This window comes from Plectropomus leopardus, chromosome 16, assembly GCF_026936395.1.
Source record: "Plectropomus leopardus strain MGB_pleo_1.0 chromosome 16, ASM2693639v1, whole genome shotgun sequence".
NCBI classification, from domain to species: domain Eukaryota; kingdom Metazoa; phylum Chordata; class Actinopteri; order Perciformes; family Serranidae; genus Plectropomus; species Plectropomus leopardus.
The window spans coordinates 33,113,706-33,132,640 of NC_142191.1; the positions used below are offsets into that span (position 1 = coordinate 33,113,706).

Sequence of the window (18,935 nt, forward strand, 5' to 3'; positions counted from 1 at the left end):
GTGGATGGATCCAACCAACCCCAGAATTTTGTTCGGGAGTCTGGTGTTCACTTCCAGTCTGAACATGTCAATGTTTTTTTCTATATCCTTTTTGTGCCCTTTTTGACAAAACCTAACCATCTGCGCTTTTGTTGCATAATCCTAATCATGTCATTTTGTTGACATCCTGGCATTGGTTGCAATGTGCTTTTGTTGCCTTAATATAATTATGTGTTTTTGTTGTATAATCCTAGCATGTGCTTTTGCTGACATCACAACATTTTAACAGCAGACGCAGAAGAATATGTAGAATAAATATGTAAACATGGAAGTCCACTGAAAAAAGCGGCATTATGTGAGAACTTTGGATGAGAAAGTGCTGCATATTTTCACCGAAAAAATGTGTGTAAACAAGCAAATGGCTTGTATAGAACTTTTCATTTCTGAGCTGTTGCTGAAACGCCTCACGTTACATCCTAACACCAACAAATCAGCCAGCAGACAGAATAAAAAAAACAGTTTGCTAACATAATTTCTTTAGCCTACATGAGTAGGGTTTTGTGGTTTTGTCATGTGGTTTTGTCATTGTCCAGCAGATGAGTTATCTTTCATGTAGAAGTGTGTAACCAATGAGGCAGCAGATGCCGCAGTAAATCAACCACGTGACAACTGGAAGATGATGAAATGAAGTAATAGGTCATCTTGTCCTTTTGGCGTTTTCGACGTGATTTGGGAGCAGCAGAAGTAACCACGAGACGCTGTTGATCAGAGATCTCTGAAGGATAAGGTTTAAGTAATATTCAGCATTAAATTGTTTAGTTCCAAAACAGATTTCAGAATATGCAAAAACAGTGGGGCAAACTCTTGAGATCTTGAGAATTGGGACACAGCAGCAGTCTGAAAGCCGCCCACTGTGTCCTCATTTTGACCTCCAGAGCATTTCATCTGTAGATTCCTACAAACCATCATTTGCTGATCCCTGACTGTGTGCTGTATATCACGTCCGTGCGTGATGTTGACCCGTACTCACCCCTGCTCTATGCAGACACTGTCAAAATCAACAAAGAGCATTTGTATCCAGGAAGTGAAAGCAGGTTATCAGCTCATGTGTTTGCCCTGCAGTTACATTAGCAGCTGGCTCAAAATAAGTGCAAAATAAGTGTTGACCATGCCATGTGATGGCATACTGAGGATAACTGAAGCGTTTTATTCCAAAGTGGGTCATCCTACCTTCAGGTCAGAACATGTTTTAATACTGAATGCCTTAATCAGCCAGCTACGTAAAGCTGTGCTGTTTCATAGGCTCTAACGACATTTTCCGATGTCTTGTTTGGACGCGTCATCAGATCTCACCATGCATTATTTGATTTGATGAACCCTTTCAAACATCACTTCTCTTGTACTGCTTTCAGATGCCTTTCACATGTATTTAACCCTTTGAACTCTTAGCAAAGTGTTACGATTTCTTTCATGGGGAAAAAAAGGTAATGAGCAACTTGGTAATAAATGTTGGAACTTGGATCAGCATCACTTTTCTTGTACTGTGTGCAGATCCTCTTCACAAGCTGTTGAAACCTTTGAAACCTGGGGGGGCGGGGGCAACTATTACCAACTTGGAATGTAACACAAATTGCAACATACTGGTAAAGGTGAAAAAAAAAGAAAATTACCTAAGCATTTGTAACGGGTGTGGTACGGACCCAGATGCAGTACAACGGTAAACAGGATTAGTTGGTAATGACTTTTATTCAGACCAACACAATTCAAACACGAAGCAAGATGAGGTAATTCAGCACACAGTTCGTTCTTCGGGTCGGAACCCACAACACAGTCTCTGGAGGGAGATCGAAGCAACGAACCGAAGCTTACGTCATTCGGCGTGGATGCGGAGGAAACCCCGTAGCCCAACAGCTCGACAGCACGTGTGGAGTTACCGTCGAGGAGAAGGCAGAAGCGTGGTCGGGGACAGGCGGAGGTTCCGAAACCGAGTGAGCAGTCCGATGATGCAGCGGTACCGATGGGGATGGACCAGGAGGATCGTCGGGGCCAGGCTGAGAGGTCTTTACCAGCGAAGCAGATCAGGGACGCCAAAACGGAACTCGTGGTCGGGGACAGAAGACAGGTAGGTTTCCCGGGGATCAGGCGAAGAGAGCAGGTCAGGAACAGGCAGGGTCGGCTTTCAGAGATCTGGCAGGAGAATGCTGGAGAGTCTTGCATAATGCGAAGGAACAATCTGGCAACGAGTGTGTGTGTGCGTGTGCCAGGCTTATATACTGGGTTGATTACTGATGAGCTGCAGCTGGAGGTGAGTGAGCAGAGCAGGCAGAGTGGGCGTGGTCAGCAGGTTGAGGGAGCAGAGGAAGAGTGAATGGAAAAGTACTGAGAAGGGGGAGAGGAGCAGGGATCGTGACAGCATTTTTTTTTTAAAAAGAAGGGAGCACTGTTAGAAAATGTTAAAAATAGGGGGAAAAAATCCAGAAAAGTGTTATTGTAATTATAAAAAAACATATAAAACCATGTTACAGAAAAAAAAGCTTGTTCTTTCCTTTTTTCCAACTCTCTTATGTGCTTAGTTTCAGATAATTGTTTTGTCTTGTCATATAGTCTTAGTCTTGTCAAGTTGCTCATCGCCTTCTCCCCATGTTTTGAAACAAGTAACACCAATTAGCTAAAGGTTAATTACTATTTTTCAGGTAATTTTGTACTTCTTACTACTTTTACTTTTTTTGTGGGTCGCTTCTTCTTTCATTGCTTATTGTATTCTTCTAATGTTTTTGAGAGAAATCAAGCAACTATGCTCAAGTCTCAAAGGGTTAAGTCTCTTCTTTGAAAAAGTTCAACATCTTTAAAAATGAAAATTTTCACCTTTGATCGGTCATTCTGTTTTTATCAAATTCTCTTCCATTTAAAAGCTGTCACTCTCACATGTGTTTCACTGCAGCTGCCGTCTGTGCTCACACAACACAGTGTGTACACAACATTTTCATATGGTTTGAGTGCAAAAAGCATCATTTTTAAAGCAGCTATTGAATATTAGTAATGAAATAAGAAGGGCAACGTGTCCCTCTGAAGTGTAGTGGAGTAGAAGTGGAAAGTGGCATGAGATTAAAAAATGTTAAACTTTCTCAGATTTGTACTTAAGTGTAGTACTTGAATAAATCTACTTAGTTTTATTCCAGCTTTGGTCAGCAGAGGGATGCACAGTAACGGATATCACAGTAATTGTGATCAATAGACCAAGTTTATTATATGTTTTTCACACTGTATTGTAATAAACCAGTCATTACACTGTAACATGACCTAAGTTTGATTAAATGATATAATGCATTTTTAACTGTTCTTAAAATGTAAAACTTACTTTGTGTTGCACTGTGTATTGTGCAGATGAGATGTTTTTCTCCGTGAATCCCAAAAATTAGTGGGTGGTAACAAAATAAGAACAAACCATGGATATGAGCAAAAATAAGAGAACATTTGTTTGTACATTGTTTCTTGCATACAGTGATAAATTTTAATTTTACTATAATATTATTGCAGTAAGTTAAGCAGGGTAATGCTTGATATTCTTTCATTTTAATACAGCTCATGAAAGTAATTTAGGGTTTCTGATTATGAGACCAGCTTTTGCATCATAGCAGTTCGTGTCTTTCCTCTCACCATTTATCATACATGACAGATTTAAGTTTAATGAAAATTCTTTGTGTTTTAGACACACACACACACACACACACACACACACACACACACACACATGCACATTGTAACCCTTTGACATCTGAGCTAAATGGCTTGATTTCTTTCAAAAACACAGGAGGAAGTTACAAATTAGAAGTTACAAGAAAATGACTTGAAATTTATAAAAAAAACAAGAAAAGATAAAAGGTTTAAAAATAAAAATAAAAATAAAAAAATGAACCAAACACATTTATATTATTTATATATATTTATATATATATATTTTATTTAAAGATAAAATAGTAAATAATTAAAATAATAGAAAGAATGTCCAGAAAACTATATTTATAAGAACTGTATATGTTGTCTGGACATTTTTGCTATTTAAAAAAAATCAAAACTGACAACTGTCTCTTTTTTAAAACACTTTTTCAGGTCATTGTCTTGTCACCTTTTTCATTTTCTTTTCTTTTCTTTTTTTTAAATTCATGGGACATTTCTTGCTCATTACCCTTTCAGACATGAAATCAAACCTTTGTTTCAGTTTTAAAGGTCTAAATGCACATGGAAGGAGTCTGAATTCAGCAATGAAAAGTGATGTTGTCCCAGGTTTCAAAGGGTTAATGAATGTTAATCACATACCATGCAACCATATCGACACAAATTAAAACATTCCTAATCATGAAAAAAATGTATTTTAAGACATTATGCAACTGAAATCATGTAATGGCATATTTCTCACCTTGCATAGTGCTCATCCTCAGTGCTGTAATCCTCACTAATCCTCCTCCAGTCGACCTGCTCTCTGATTAAGCCTTTTTGTGGGCTAACAAGGACACGGTGTGCCCTTCCTGCTCATCATGACAATGATAATACACTAAATGAAACCAGTCTCTTAAAAAGTCTGAAGCTGCCAATTACATCTCAAACCACATTGCACTTTGCCACCTTTTCAGCACCAAACTACTGAAAAGAATGAATGAAAGTAACAATGATAGTTATAGCTGACAATAACTTTGTCCAGAAGTGCACAAAATAATCCAATGGAGACAGGATCAAGATAGGACAAATACATCAACATTATGAATATTCTCCATTATTGAAATTGCTTTTTGCCCCGTGGGACCTAAAGATGATGAGGTCATTGCAGTGACTGATTTAGTTGGCCTGTGTGTCCATCTAGCACTTTAGTTTGGTGCAAATTGCCTCAAGAACTTCTAAGGAGATTACCATGACATTTAGTCTAAATAGTGGTGACTGCCAGTCTTCCTTAAAGGGTAACCTGAAAAGTGCAGGTCTTGCCTTTTAATCAAATGTAGTGTGACATTTGGGACTACGGACCTAAAAGTAGGCAGACAAAACAGATGTTAGAAAAAATAAGTTCTTTCATTAAAACAGGTGAACTCTGCAGTTGAATAATGGACTTAATGACCGGCTGAGGTGAAGGATGATTCGTGTTTCTGAGGTTTTCTTCGGCTGGATGTGTGGACAGGAAGGGCTGGAAGGGAATCCTGGCAGAGATGACAAAAACGGGTCTTTTCAAAAAAACAAAGTTGCACCTGGGCGAGATCTGAATAGCACCGGACGTGTCACGTCACAAACCGTGTGCTGCAACAGTTGATTGTGAATGATTGTGGAGCGAGCTCACTTGAAGGTAGCTGGCTTGATTGCAGGCAGGTGATTGATTGATGAGGGCCCCCAGGTGTCAGAGAGTGGAGTAGTGTAGACAAGGGGAGGGGGGGGAACAAAGGACAGAAAAAGGGAGCGTTCCTGCTCCCTTGTTTCCTAGTTTTCCTGGATCCTGGCCGTAACCTTGACTGTGCCTGTGGTGATAGCTGTGCTGATGCTGTGACCCTGCCTTTGGTTGTGCTCGTGCTGTGGCTGTACTGATGCCCCCCGCTCGCCCTGATTGTGGTCTGGTCCTGGTTGCGCCGATGCTGTGATCTTGCCTTTGGACACCTCCCTATCAACATATGCATGAGACTGTTATCATCACCCTCAACATCATCATAGAGTGCAATTACTAATTTCACACCTACCATTATTGTAATATGACATGCATCTGTTTCTATTATGTCTGTGCCTCTCTCCCCCTCTCACCCCTCTCTCTCTCTCTCTTTCCTTTTTGCCATGATTGTATTTCATTTGTTATTTACGACATCTATTGCTCGTCTGTCCGTCCTGGAAAAGGGATCCCTCATCATCCTCTACCGCTGTTCCTGAGATTTCTTCCTTTTTTTCCCCGTTACAGGGGTTCTTTTTGGGGAGTTTTTCCTTGGGTGATGTGAGGGTCTAAGGGCAGAGGGATGTCGTACACTGTAAAGTCCTCTGAGGCAAACCATGTTTTGTGATAATGGGCTCTATAAATAAAATTGACCTGACTTGACTTGAAAAAACACAACAGGCACAAACAGAACACACAAAAGTTACTGGAGAAAGTAAACAAAAATCATGCTCATCTAGTCATACCTTTCATTCAATTGGTGTGGTTGCTTTTATTTTTCATAATATTACGTTGTTACTAATAATAACATTAAATGATAATAAGCTTTGTAACTAACCAACTTAACCAAATTTAGCAAGCCAGCATGGTACATAATAGTAAGCTGGCATGTGGCAAGTGTTATTTATGATGTTTTGATACAGCCATAAGTAATATTGTAATGATTATGTCAGCTAATTTGACCCCAGAGCAGTGAAGTGTCACTGTAGGCCAAAGACACACAACTTAATTTTGGGTACTTTCTGAGCACCGGTGGTCTAAAGATAGAACGTTAGAGAAACATTTTTTTTTTGCAGACTGACTTCTAAAAATAACTTTTCTCTTGTCAAAGTTTATAGCAATCAATGCATAAAAATACACAAAAACGTATACATAGGGTGGGGCATAAGGTAAAAAAAATTACAATCTCAGTGCCTATTCTAGTACCTTTGACTATTGTGGATGCTTTTATTTTGCATCATATTACGTTGTGGCAAATCTTCACCAACTTGGACTTGGACTTGTAGAAAATGGTGCAATCCTTGAGTAAAGAGGGGACAAAGCACCAGGTTAGTCGCTCCCCAAACAAACTGTGAGTGCATGCTGGGAGTGACAGGCTCAGAGCTACCTGGAGATAAACTCTGTATACATACTCTCCAGTCACACTGCAATCCTTGTCATATGAGGACAAATAACAGCAATGGTTGCAAGGAGCAGGCAAGACAAGACAATGGGCAAAAAAAAAAAGACTGCCTGATTTGTAAAGTTAAAGGCATCTTTGCTGTTTTCGCCATGACTCACAATCTATAAATACTATGAAGCCTCGGAACATGTGAACAACCATGTGCATGCCCCGCTGGGTTTTCAGTGATTCCAAGAAAACATTTGCCTCATCGTGTCTCATGCAGTCTTGCCTCTAGAGGTTTGGATGTTTGTCTCTTTGATACAGCTTGGGCGGCATGCCAGTTGTCCCCTTGGCCTGACCGGCTTTCCCAAAAGAGAGTGCCCACATCTGACACACACCACAACAGTCAGGGAATCACTGTGGTTTCCTGCATAAAGGAGGACACTGGAGCCTTGTCTATGAAGGGTATTCCTAAAAATAACATTTTAAGGGACATGATTAGTAAAAGTCCCATGACAATTCCATTGCCACCAAAGCATTCACACTTGAGACAGGATCATGAGCTTGTAAGGAAGGTTTACAACAAGAATTACTGGTATTGCTTTGTGGTGTCATCAGTCAGCTTAGCTTTTTCTCCCCTTTGTCAGTTCCTTTTTATGATGTTTAGTAATGAGGCACTCACAAGTTCTCACAAGTGCTGTCACATGGCATTCCTGGAATTCAAGGACATGTTGTGTGGAAAGATGCTTCAGCATTATTATGTTTCCAACCTTACTATATGGTAATAAAAATCTTCACTTAGATCTTTAACCTCCTGGAAACGTGGCTTGAAATAATAAGAATGCACATATTATATCAAAGTTGAGTATCTACAGAACTCTAAAGCAGAAATAAATGTTTTCAGCTATTAGAAAACCTATTTCATCCATCCTTCCGTCATTATCCGTTTATCCATGGCTGGGGAAGCAGGCTGAGCAAAGTACTCCAGCTGTCCCTCCCACAAGCAATGCTTTCCAGCTTCTTATGTGGAAGGCGTTCCAAGGCCAGACAAGATATTTGATCCCTCCAACGTGTTCTGGTTCTTCCATGGGGTCTCCTACCAGTTGGAAGTGCCCATACATCTCTAGCGGGAGCCACCCAGGGGGCATCATCATCAGATGCCCGAACCACATCGACTGACCCCCATTTTATGTGAAGGAGCAGCAGTTCTATTCAGAGTTTCTCCCAAATGTCTGAGCTCCTCACCTTATCTCTAAAGCTGAGACCAGCCTCCCTCCAGAGGAAACTCTTTTCATCCGATTGTATACGTCATCTCATTCTTTCAGTCACAGCCCAGAGCGTAACCTTGTTCAAAAAAGCTCATTTTGAGGATAACAGCATTTCTCTAGACTCTGTGTGTGTCAGATCACGTTTGGATCGACACCTACATTGATCCCGCCTTTGTCAACTGTCTCTCATCTCCACGACGACAGCCATGGAGCAAAGCAGAGTCGGCGTGGTAGAGCTCTATCTGTTCCAGCCCTCTGACTCTGGCTTCATTCTTAATCCAATCTGATGCTCTGCGCTAAAATGAGAGAGATGTTGTATAAAGCCTTTTTCTCCATGAATTAACAAACGGCTAAGTTCATATAAGACATTCACTCAGTTCAGCGCACTGCTTTGGATAACCAGACGGCACATTCTGGCAGTGCTCCCAGTCTACCAACGGTCCAGTTTGTGCCAGAGTGCACTCTGGCACAAACAAGCAAGTGTTTTTGAATGCAGCCTATTGAAAAGAACAATGGGGGATTTCAGTTTGGCATCTTGAAATAGTATTGACTGACTTTGAGTTTTTGATTGGCTTTATCCATATGACCTGATATGGATCGGGGATAACCACGCCCAAATCAACCCAGCTTCAGGAAACTGTGAAAAAACTAAAATGACAATATTTAAAATTTGGACTGAGGCTAATGTCTGTTCACTTTTGGTTCTTTTTTATGATGCATGTAAACTCCCAAGCAACATATTAAGAAAGTGTTGGTGATTTGGGTTCCGAGAGATTTTTTTAGAAAAGTCATTCAAGAACCTTTAACTCCAAGATTTTATACTGATATTATATTTTACCATGTTTTCAATTAACTCTTCTTTTCTTTGTCCAACCTCACTCCCATTCCCTACCCATTCCTGCGTCATGCATCTCCATCCTCCCCTGTCTCTGTCCCTGCAGTGACAGGAAAGCCCTTTTTCATTGTATCTAGTTTCTCCCATCGCTGGCTGTTTGGCTGGGAGGGTTGTCGTTTCTACGGCTGGGCGGGCTTCTTCTTTGGTTGCGGGAGCCTCATCACGATGACCCTGGTCAGTCTGGACCGGTATCTCAAGATCTGCCATCTCAGATACGGTATGTCAGAGTTTTAGACTCCTTCTAAACATTTGATTTCCATGTTCACCCACACAGACAGACTGGAGGCTGAAAATTCAAGATTTTTGCCAGCAGCGTCAAATGTATGTATGGTCCAGCTTGTTGATTTTATGTATAGCTTTTTGATTTAAATCAAATTCGTCCACAAAGCAGACCCAATGGAATTTTCATCCTTACATGATGTGTAGTTATTATACTCCAAATGAAGTCAATGGTGAATAGAAATTAATGAAATAAATCCACAAACCTGTTCAAGGACCCCAGGACATCACATGACTTACCCAAACCCTTTTGTACACAAAAATCATGCATTAAGGCCACAACTAAGTCCTGTCCTAAGCCTCTTTTGCATTTTTACACAAATCCAAACAATGGTGGAATCATGCCACTTCTGTGGGTGATTTTAATGTCGGCCTCTTGTAACATACATGTTGGCAGTACTTTTCTAAACAATACCAATGACGTAACACAGCCAGAATGATCACTTATCATTCCAGTTTTTTGGTAGCTAATCTTGTCCTCTGCTGGGAGGGTTAGGGGTTGCAGACCTCATTATCTTCCCAATTCTACATTTTTGGTTACTTCTTCTTCTTTTTTTTTGGGTTAGCCTCCGACTGATGCCATATGCTTTTTAAATCTCCATCAAGGGGGTTGCGCATAAAACATATTGTCAAAACATGCCACCCATCCCATCCATGGTCCTGTCCTGCTGGTTGTCCCTTTTACACAGACCTTAATTCTGCGCCATTAATACTTCTGTTGACAGCTTAAAGGTGAGACAACTGTGTCCCCCCATTCTGCAAGTGTACCTTTAATATGGAGCAGTGAGGCTGCATAACTATATTCCTGCCTTTTACAGCCACACACTGTAAAAGGGGCTTATGTTTCTTGCACACATATAAATATTAATTATACACTTTAAATACTCACCAAACATTAAAAACGTATTCTGAGTGTCTATTTTTCACTTCAGATCCAAGAGCTTTTAATTGAAAGTCAAACTGAAATTTTAACTCTCTTTACTTTTTTGTAATTACAAAGTCATAAAATGGTAATAAATTCCATGTAATTTATGTGAACAGTCCTATTGCTTGAATTGGAAAAATATATGATTGACCATTGCTTGGATTTGGATGAGTTTTGGTTAACAGTCGTACAACAGCTCTTTGTAGCATCAGAGCATCAGATTGGATTTAGGAATGAAGCCAGAGTCAGAGGGCTGGAAAAGATAGAGCTCTACTGTTAGCCCAAACTCATCCAAATCCAAGCAATGGTCAATCATATATTTTCCAATTCAAGCAATGTGACTGTTCACATAAATTACATTCAATTTATTAACATTTTATGACTTTATAATTACAAAAAAGTAAAGAGAGTTAAAATTTCAGTTTGACTTTCAACAGTTAAATTATCCACACATGTGGCTAAGGTCAAAGTTAGAATATGTCTATCTGTATCTTGCTGTAAAGCAATGTTCTACTGGAAAACATTCATGTGAATGTCACTTGACATGTTCTACCTGTCCAAAAACCATTCCAGACCGACTACCCCCCTCATGGCAGTAGTACTTCCTGATGGCAGCACCCCCCCCCCAGGAGGGCAATGCACCATGCCACACTGCAAAAAGGGTTTAGGAATGGACCAAGGAATGTGACAAAGAGCTAAAGGTGTTGACCTGGCCTCCAAGTATCTGTGGGATGTCCCAATACTCCAGAAGTACCCCTGATACACAATGGAACATCCTTGGATCAGACTTAGCTCTGAGTGACAAGGCATGGACGCAGTCCTCTGGGGTTTCCTGTGGTGCATAGGCAGCCAATCCATTGAGTCCTGTTGATTACGAGGTTGGGTACAAACACGTCCCACCAATTCTCAGTCAGATTGGGATCTGGGTAGTTTAGAACCCAGGTTGATATGCAAGCTCTTTGTCACATTCCTCAGTCTATTCTTGAGGTATGGCACATTGGTCTGCCAGAGTGCGACTACCATTTGGAAGTGCTGTTGCCATGGGGGGGTACTCAGAGTGCGTCAGGTAGGATACACATGAATTCCTGGACCCAAGGTTTCCCAGCAGAACACTGCACTGTAACGGGATGATCAATGTTATCCACTTCATCTGTCAATGGTTTTAATGTTTTGGCTGATCAGTAGGAGTCAGAGTTTGGCTTGAATTGGAGTTTTGACAAAACTTTTTTTAAAATTTAATTTAATAGCCAAACTTTCTTCCTGTCACTTTCTACTCTTAGGCACATGGCTAAAACGACACCACGCCTTCCTGTGCCTGGCCTTTGTCTGGGTGTATGCAGCCTTCTGGGCGACCATGCCTTTGATCGGCTGGGGAAACTACGCCCCGGAGCCCTTTGGGACCTCCTGCACATTGGACTGGTGGCTGGCACAGGCCTCCGTGTCTGGCCAGAGCTTTGTCATGGCCATCCTGTTCTTCTGTCTCATCCTCCCAACAGGCATCATCGTCTTCTCATATGTCATGATTATCTTCAAGGTCAAGTCCTCTGCAAAGGAGATTTCAAACTTTGATGCTCGCATTAGAAACAGCCACAGCCTTGAGATGAAACTCACAAAGGTGTGCGAGAGTTTAGGGGAAAGTTTTAGAAATAAAGTAAAGAAAAGAGGACATTCCAGTATTGTTCATAGAGGTACTGTGTTGGGGACACATGAGTAATCTGAATATTTCTTTGTATCCTCACCCAGGTGGCAATGCTGATCTGTGCAGGCTTCTTGATAGCCTGGATCCCTTATGCAGTGGTGTCAGTGGTGTCAGCGTTTGGTGAGCCAGACTCGGTGCCCATCCCTGTGTCTGTCATTCCCACGCTACTGGCCAAGTCCGCAGCCATGTACAACCCCATCATCTACCAGGTGGTGGACCTGAAAAATTCCTGCACAAAATCCTCCTGCTTTAAGGTCCTGAAGAAACGCAGGCATTGTAGAAAGTCAAGGTAAAACAGACTGTGTTATCTTTATTTATTCCTTTGAAACGGCCGATCAAGCACAGTTTAAGGTAGCAGGTCCGGTCATGCTTTATAATCAAAAGCCCATTCACTGGTTGTGAATCAATTATGAAAAACTGCAAATGTGATTGTCTCAAATTGAATTAGCATGTATAAAAACCCTTATTAATCTTCATTCTGAAGAACAAGAAAAATAAACTCGAGACTTAGTTGTTCTTTGTTAAATTAGTTGGATATATATACATTTAATTACAGCACAAATCAGATCTGATAAGCTCATCGTACATTTGTGCATGGACAGAGACACACCAAAGGCTTAATGTTTAAAGAAAAGTCCTGCATCAATAGTAGGTAACGTACAAGGAGTAAATTATATAATGCTTATTTGATATTTACTTACTTATTTGGCATAAGTAAATTCAGTACGGTTTCCTCTTGTTCAATGATCCTGTCAAGTGACACAAAGGGTAAGATAAAGGAAAAAAAAAAGATTGTTCTTTACTAACCTTCTGTCCATGTAATGAATCCTATTGACAATACCAGGTTCATGTGGAAAAGCTTGTCTCTTGTCGTTCCTACTTATCCTACTGGTAAGTAACGTACCAGGAGTAATTTAATTACTACTTATATGACATGTACTTACTTATCTGACATTTACTCAGGTTAATTATTCAGCTCAGTACAGCTTCTCTTGTTCTTTGATCCAGTCAAGGGTAAGATACAGAAAAAGAAAAATACTCACCTAGTGTACATCTCTACTGGGATCCTGCCGACAATGCCAGATTCATGTGGAAAAACTTTTTCTCTTATCGTTCCTTATTTTGATGAATGATAAAATAAATGTGACGAGCTTCAGTTGATCTTACTTAAATATACTGTTATGGTTGAAGAAAGAAATAAAGAAAAAGCATGACTTATATAGTGAGTGCTGCTGTGTAGATTGTCAGGAAAACCCCGTTCTTACGAAACACATTTATCTTTAACATGAGAACATACAGGACGTTCTGGAAATACTCAGGATATTTGAGCCACACAAACACAACCATTAGAAATCTTTGCCAAATCATGGTCTGCCTCCAAAGATAAGCACTTCCTAGATTTCCTTGACCTCCTGTTTTTGTGACTTCCATTTTATCTGAATCTAGAAGAAAACATTGAACACTCAGATGCTCTGTTTGGCACGCCATTTTCAATAAATGAAAATATGATTAGCAGGGTACTAAGAATAATCAAAATACATTATATACAAGTTTAATTACAATACAAATTAGATTAGAAGAGCTCTTGGTTCAGCATGTGTGCGTGAACAGAGACATACTAAAAACTGAAAAAGTGTTGTTAACACAACACACCTGCATTAGCAGTAGGTTACGTACCAGGAGTATGTCCTCCTAATGTTTATTTGACATTTACTTACTTATTTTCCATTTACTTACGACAAATATGCAATTCAGTGCAGATTTCTCTTGTTCTATGAATCTGTTACTCATCTATTGTCCGTCTGTATCAGGAGCCCGCCAACAAAGCCAAAATCATGTAGAAAAGCTTTATTCTCTCTTCTTCATTTTGATGAATAATAAAACAAACTCATCGGGCCAAAGTTAATGTTATTTAAATATTTAACTTTAATTACAACACTATAGGATCTGAGAGGCTCTTGGTACAGCTATTGTGCATTGACTGAGACATACCAAATGACTCAACAGAGCAATCATCCGGCCTCGTACAGTGTACCTCCAACATCATAAAGAGCCTTGTGTAATCACGCAACCTTAGTGGAATCAGAGCAATGTTGCATAACCTTTGGTTCAATGTTTACCATTGTAGTGTGAACATCAACAAGGTCTTCATCTTAGCTCACCAGATATCAGAGCTTTGTTCCAGGGCCTGCATGCAGACAGTGAAGGAATGTGGGACCCATTTAAAATACCAAATCATAATCAACAAAGACGAAAGATTCAACACAGTTTTGGCCTTATGTAAACAGAAACAACAAATGCAACAATGTCTGCAGTATGAACCTACACTCATCTATCCTGCAGTGGTTACTATAAAGTGAGACATCATTTAGAGCTTTCAATTTGACAATGCAATTCAGCTTTCATTCCCAAGGTCATCTGACAGTGAGGGCTGTCGTAGCCCTCAAATAGAGACATTTTCTTTGTTGTAACTCTGCTGTAGACTCGAGCAACTTGCTGTTGGCTGCAATTGTAAATATTCATATCAAAGTTCTTTTTTACTTAAATACGACAAAAAATTCCCCTGATCTCAATTTCACTGACTTGAAGTGAATTCGATGCAGTGCAGCTTTTGAGTTCAATGTTTTTTTGCCGTAAATATAGTTTAATTCAAAAAGAACCGAATAACAGGTGATAGACTTCTTGTTAACCTTCCATCCCTTTCCATCCCCCCCGGGCCTGGAACCACATGTTGTTCTATCCAGACCCAAACCTACAACTAATGAATTCATGAGAATTATTCAATTTGTGACAGAGCATTTCTGCTTTATATGACCAAGAAACTCGGAGACCAGTTGTAAGTGTTAAATCATCTCATGTGATGCTAATCAGCTGATCAAATCTGCACTTGAATGAATATTTTACACACAAAAGGACGAGACGAGAGATATTCTAAAGAGAGAAAAGTAGATAGAAAAAACTTAAGGAGAGAGAAACAGAAATCTTATAATAAAAAATAGAAAGACTTATATATTAATTCTTCCCACATGCAGTTCAATAGCATGTCAATCTCCTGAGGGGACCTGATTTGTTCCACCCGTCCCTCTTTAGTTCTGCTGTCACCTGTCCCTCATTAACAACCTCCTACTCTTGTGTATTTTAATGTGCCACTGCATAGGAAGGTTACTTTTACAACACATTACACTGCAGTACACACACTGCACTCTTGGAAATCTCCACCATGGAATCTGAAGGAACAAGCACACACATCTGCAGCCAATGGGAGCGCCCTCTCACTGAAATGACCTGTGGTTTAGGATGTGTCTTGAATTTTAGAACAATTGTAAGATTTCAGGATGTTTTCAAGATTTTAGGACATTTCTAGGATTTTTTCTTGGATTTTAGGACATTTCTAGGAATGGAGGCCACTTGTAGGATTTTAAGTTGTTTCTGGGATTTTTGGACATTTCTAGGATTTTAGAACATCTCTAGGATTTAAAGACATGTTTAGGGTTTCAGGAAATTTCTGGAATTTTGAGACATTTCTAAGATTTTAGGACACTGGGGGTTAGCTAAGGCCTCTATCAGGGTGTGGCAGATTCTTCACTGGCATTTGTTTTTTGTTTTCTTTGGATAACCAAGCTCTATTTTGATGCTATTTGATGCACTCTGGCACCTTCTGTATACTAAATGTACAATAACAGCCTTCGGTGTGAATCACTTTATGTGTATTGTGAATAAGAAAATGTTTAGGGAGGGGGGGGACTGCTATTGGAGGCCTGATTTGGCCGGTGGGCCATATGTTGAGTATCATTGGCCAAGATTTTCTAAAGCATGACAAAAGTGGCACACACAGCCTGCACATAGGAGGGGCAGAAGTCTGTTTTTTTTCTCTGACCACTTGAATTAGAACATGTTCAAGGGTTTTTATGGGATGATTGCTCAATGATGCCAAAGTGAAACTGCCTAATCAAATAATGTTGTAAGATAATTACCAAAATGTGTAGTAAAGAATATTTACATGATTTTTAGTGCAAAAGCATCTTAGTGATGTCCTTGTGTGCTTTTGTTTTTCTGTCTCTGCAGGTTCTATACCATCTCAGGCTCATTAAAGGACACTCCAGCAGCCAAAGAAGCTCACATGGAGATGTGAGACAGACACTTTAGACTTTGTGACCCTCTTATCTTATCTGCTTTGGACAGTTTGCCTTGTTCCCTGCCCTTAGTGCCCTACACCTTTCCAATCACACGCTGCCTGTCTCCTGCTGTGACGCCAGCTCACCTTTGTTGCCGGTGGTTCCTGAGTCCTGCTGCTTTTTTTTACACCCACGCTGGATCTCCGTATGGTTCCCACAGCTCCCCACCTCCTCTTTCCCACAAGGTTTTCCTCAATCTGTAGAGTTGGGTTGTCTTTACGATGGACACAGCGTGACGTGTCCTGTGAGCATCTTGACTTTGTGTTTTTGGATTACAGGCACATCTGTTGATGCTTTGGGAAAAGAACACCTCATGTTTCTGTCTGACTTATTACAGGGTTGTTGTCTATAGCTATGACATATTGTGAATCCAAATATTACAAAAGCCTGAAAATTCTTCACAGATTTCAAATTTCATATATATATTTTTAACAATGTTTCTAAACCCTGAATTGCAGATTAAAGCCAAAAATTCAATGTGACGTGTGCCATGTCAAATCAGGTTTGGTTGTAACCGTCCAGCTTAAAGTTATATTTTTATTGTTTGTACAAGCTGCTGTTTTGAATTCCCAAAGCTGTGGCTAGATATATCTTTAAAAAAATCACACCTGCTTATTTTCTTCAGCTGTTAAACTGCACACAAGAAGACCTTATGTGATTCAAACCAGTGAAATCAAGACATTGCATTAATATGCAGAGGGGAGGAGTGCACTTTCATTGCCTCCTTCCTGCGTCATTGAAAGAAATCAAAACAATTTTCTTAGCAATTCTGTTTTTACATCCTGGTAAAACCATAATTGCCAACAACAGGCCCATCCTCACCTTGGAGCAACCTGGCTTGAGATGCTCCCCACTCGCCGTGTTCATGTAGCATTTGGTGCACACATTAGAAATTCACTCTACTTTCTTTCAAATGAGTGAAGCTAATGCTTCTTGGATGGTCAAAATGTGATCATGACACATATATTGATGTGTGACCCAGCCTGGATGTATTTCATTTACATCAGAAGTCAAGTGTCCAGAATACAGAATTTTCTGGAATAAAGTTTGTCTACATTATTTAAAATTAGCACCCACCACCTGCCAAATGTGGTCTAATTGCCACTTTAGCAGACAGATAAAAGAAAACAACAGCTAAAGTTTACCAAATTCTAACATATGTCAATTTTGTCTGAAGGAATTGCTCTGCATTTAGTGAGTATGTGACGGTTGAGAAAGACAAAGAGTGACAGTGGATGAGCAGTTAAGCTGTCGTGTGGTCGTAAATGTACAGTGGAGGTTTCCGTTTGTCCACTGCAGCTCCTCAAGGCCCAAGTACAGTTCCTGTGCCTTGCTTCCCAATGTAGGCATGCACATTAATGTATGTGCATGTGTTTGTACAGTACCCTCCTATTCCCCAAAAATAGGATTCCCCCAAAAGCATGTGTAATTTGAACACTGGCCATTACCGGTGGTGGAAGAAGTACTCAAACTCTTTTACCTAAAAGTTGTAATGCTGTAGTGGAAAAGTACTCCCCTCCAAATTAGAGGAAGCAGTCCTGCATTCAAAATCTTACTGAGGTAAAACCACCACTACTAATACCAAGTAAAATGACTATTAGTCATAGCCTCGAAATGCTTATCAAAGCCCCCAAACAGTTGATTGGTGCAGCAAAGTGAATGGACACTCAATATTCAACAAAGAAGCAAGTCTTTGTCTGTTCTGAGCCACCGCCACAAGTAACGTCATCTTATCCATCCCTGCTAAAAAAAAACAGCGAAAACCAGCTCATGCTGTAATGTGATTTTAGCCGGTAGAAGATGGTCTCAGATGGTCTTAGACCCAGTTCTTACAGGCCTCTCATGGTTTAGCTGGGTGAGCCACTGGCCGGACATGCTGGTGTGACCAGCGTGTCAAGCTGTGCAGATTTATCTTTATGCATATCCCCTGACAGAAGATTTAACGGATTTATGGCCTTTGCTCTTCATTCTTGCCCCTCCCTGTTATTTCTCCAGATTCAAGGACACTGACTTGGTTTTAATTTTACAGGAGATTCAATGAATAAACCAGCTAGTTTGACCATCGCAAGCTGGTAGGACCAGCTAAACCATCATAAATTGTGCAAAATTATACCTTAAGTGGGTCAAACTAGATGGTTAATCAGCGTAATCTTGAACTGATCAAGCTGGGTTTTTTTTCAGCAGGGATGACTATTAATCAAAGAGCTTGACTGCTTGAATTAGATGCGAAGACTGAAATCTCTCATGTGTCTTTGTGTTAAGAACAAAGCTCGAGGCATTAGAATTAGCCTAGCTTAGCATAAAGAACGGAAGCAGAGAGAAACAGCTAACCTAGCCATGTCAAAAATGTAAAAAATACCCTTTAACATCTTTATGCTCACAAATTATTATGCATTTTTCTGTTTTTTAAAGAATTTAAAGAAACAGAAGGGTTAACAAAGAGTCACATTCTGTAACTAGTTTTAATGCAGTGGCTAAGTGCTGTGACTTTCTGTTTGTGTATAGAGCACAACATATAGCATGTTAATTAGTGAGTTTAAGCAACCAACTCGTCACATGGTGCTGCTCTGTCAGTGACCTTCTGTGTCTGCTTTTGACGTTGTAGGTCTCCTTTGGCGTCAGTTGATGAACACAAATGCACATGGTGGAATGGGTCCTTATGTTTACACAACATGAGCTCATAGCAACCAACAGGGATCTACACGATAGTTAGGATTAGGCAATAAAGTCACAGAAAATTAGATTTAGGTAAAAAAGGCAGGCTAACCCGTTCCCATGCAACCAGACTTAATGCTAATCTAACCGCCTCCTGCCTCCTGCCTCCAGCAGCGGAGGAACATCAAAGGGATTACACTCAATGGACTGCTTCATGTGAGTGAATCTGAGTCTCCTCTTCCTCCCACTATACAGAAATGAAGCAAAAATACAGGATA

General features: G+C 40.1%; 1 protein-coding gene across 1 annotated transcript in view; it reads left to right on the forward strand.

Moving 5' to 3' along the window:
• The window catches only part of opn5 (opsin 5), a 53,038-nt gene extending 35,297 nt beyond the window's left edge, over positions 1 to 17,741 (forward strand). The window contains exons 4-7 of the mRNA XM_042503853.2: positions 8,971 to 9,141; positions 11,409 to 11,743; positions 11,872 to 12,116; positions 15,893 to 17,741. Coding sequence (XP_042359787.1) covers positions 8,971 to 9,141; positions 11,409 to 11,743; positions 11,872 to 12,116; positions 15,893 to 15,959 — 818 coding nt within the window. The 3' untranslated portion in view covers positions 15,960 to 17,741. The remainder of the gene's footprint in view (positions 1 to 8,970; positions 9,142 to 11,408; positions 11,744 to 11,871; positions 12,117 to 15,892) is intronic.
• The last annotated feature ends 1,194 nt before the right edge of the window (positions 17,742 to 18,935 follow it).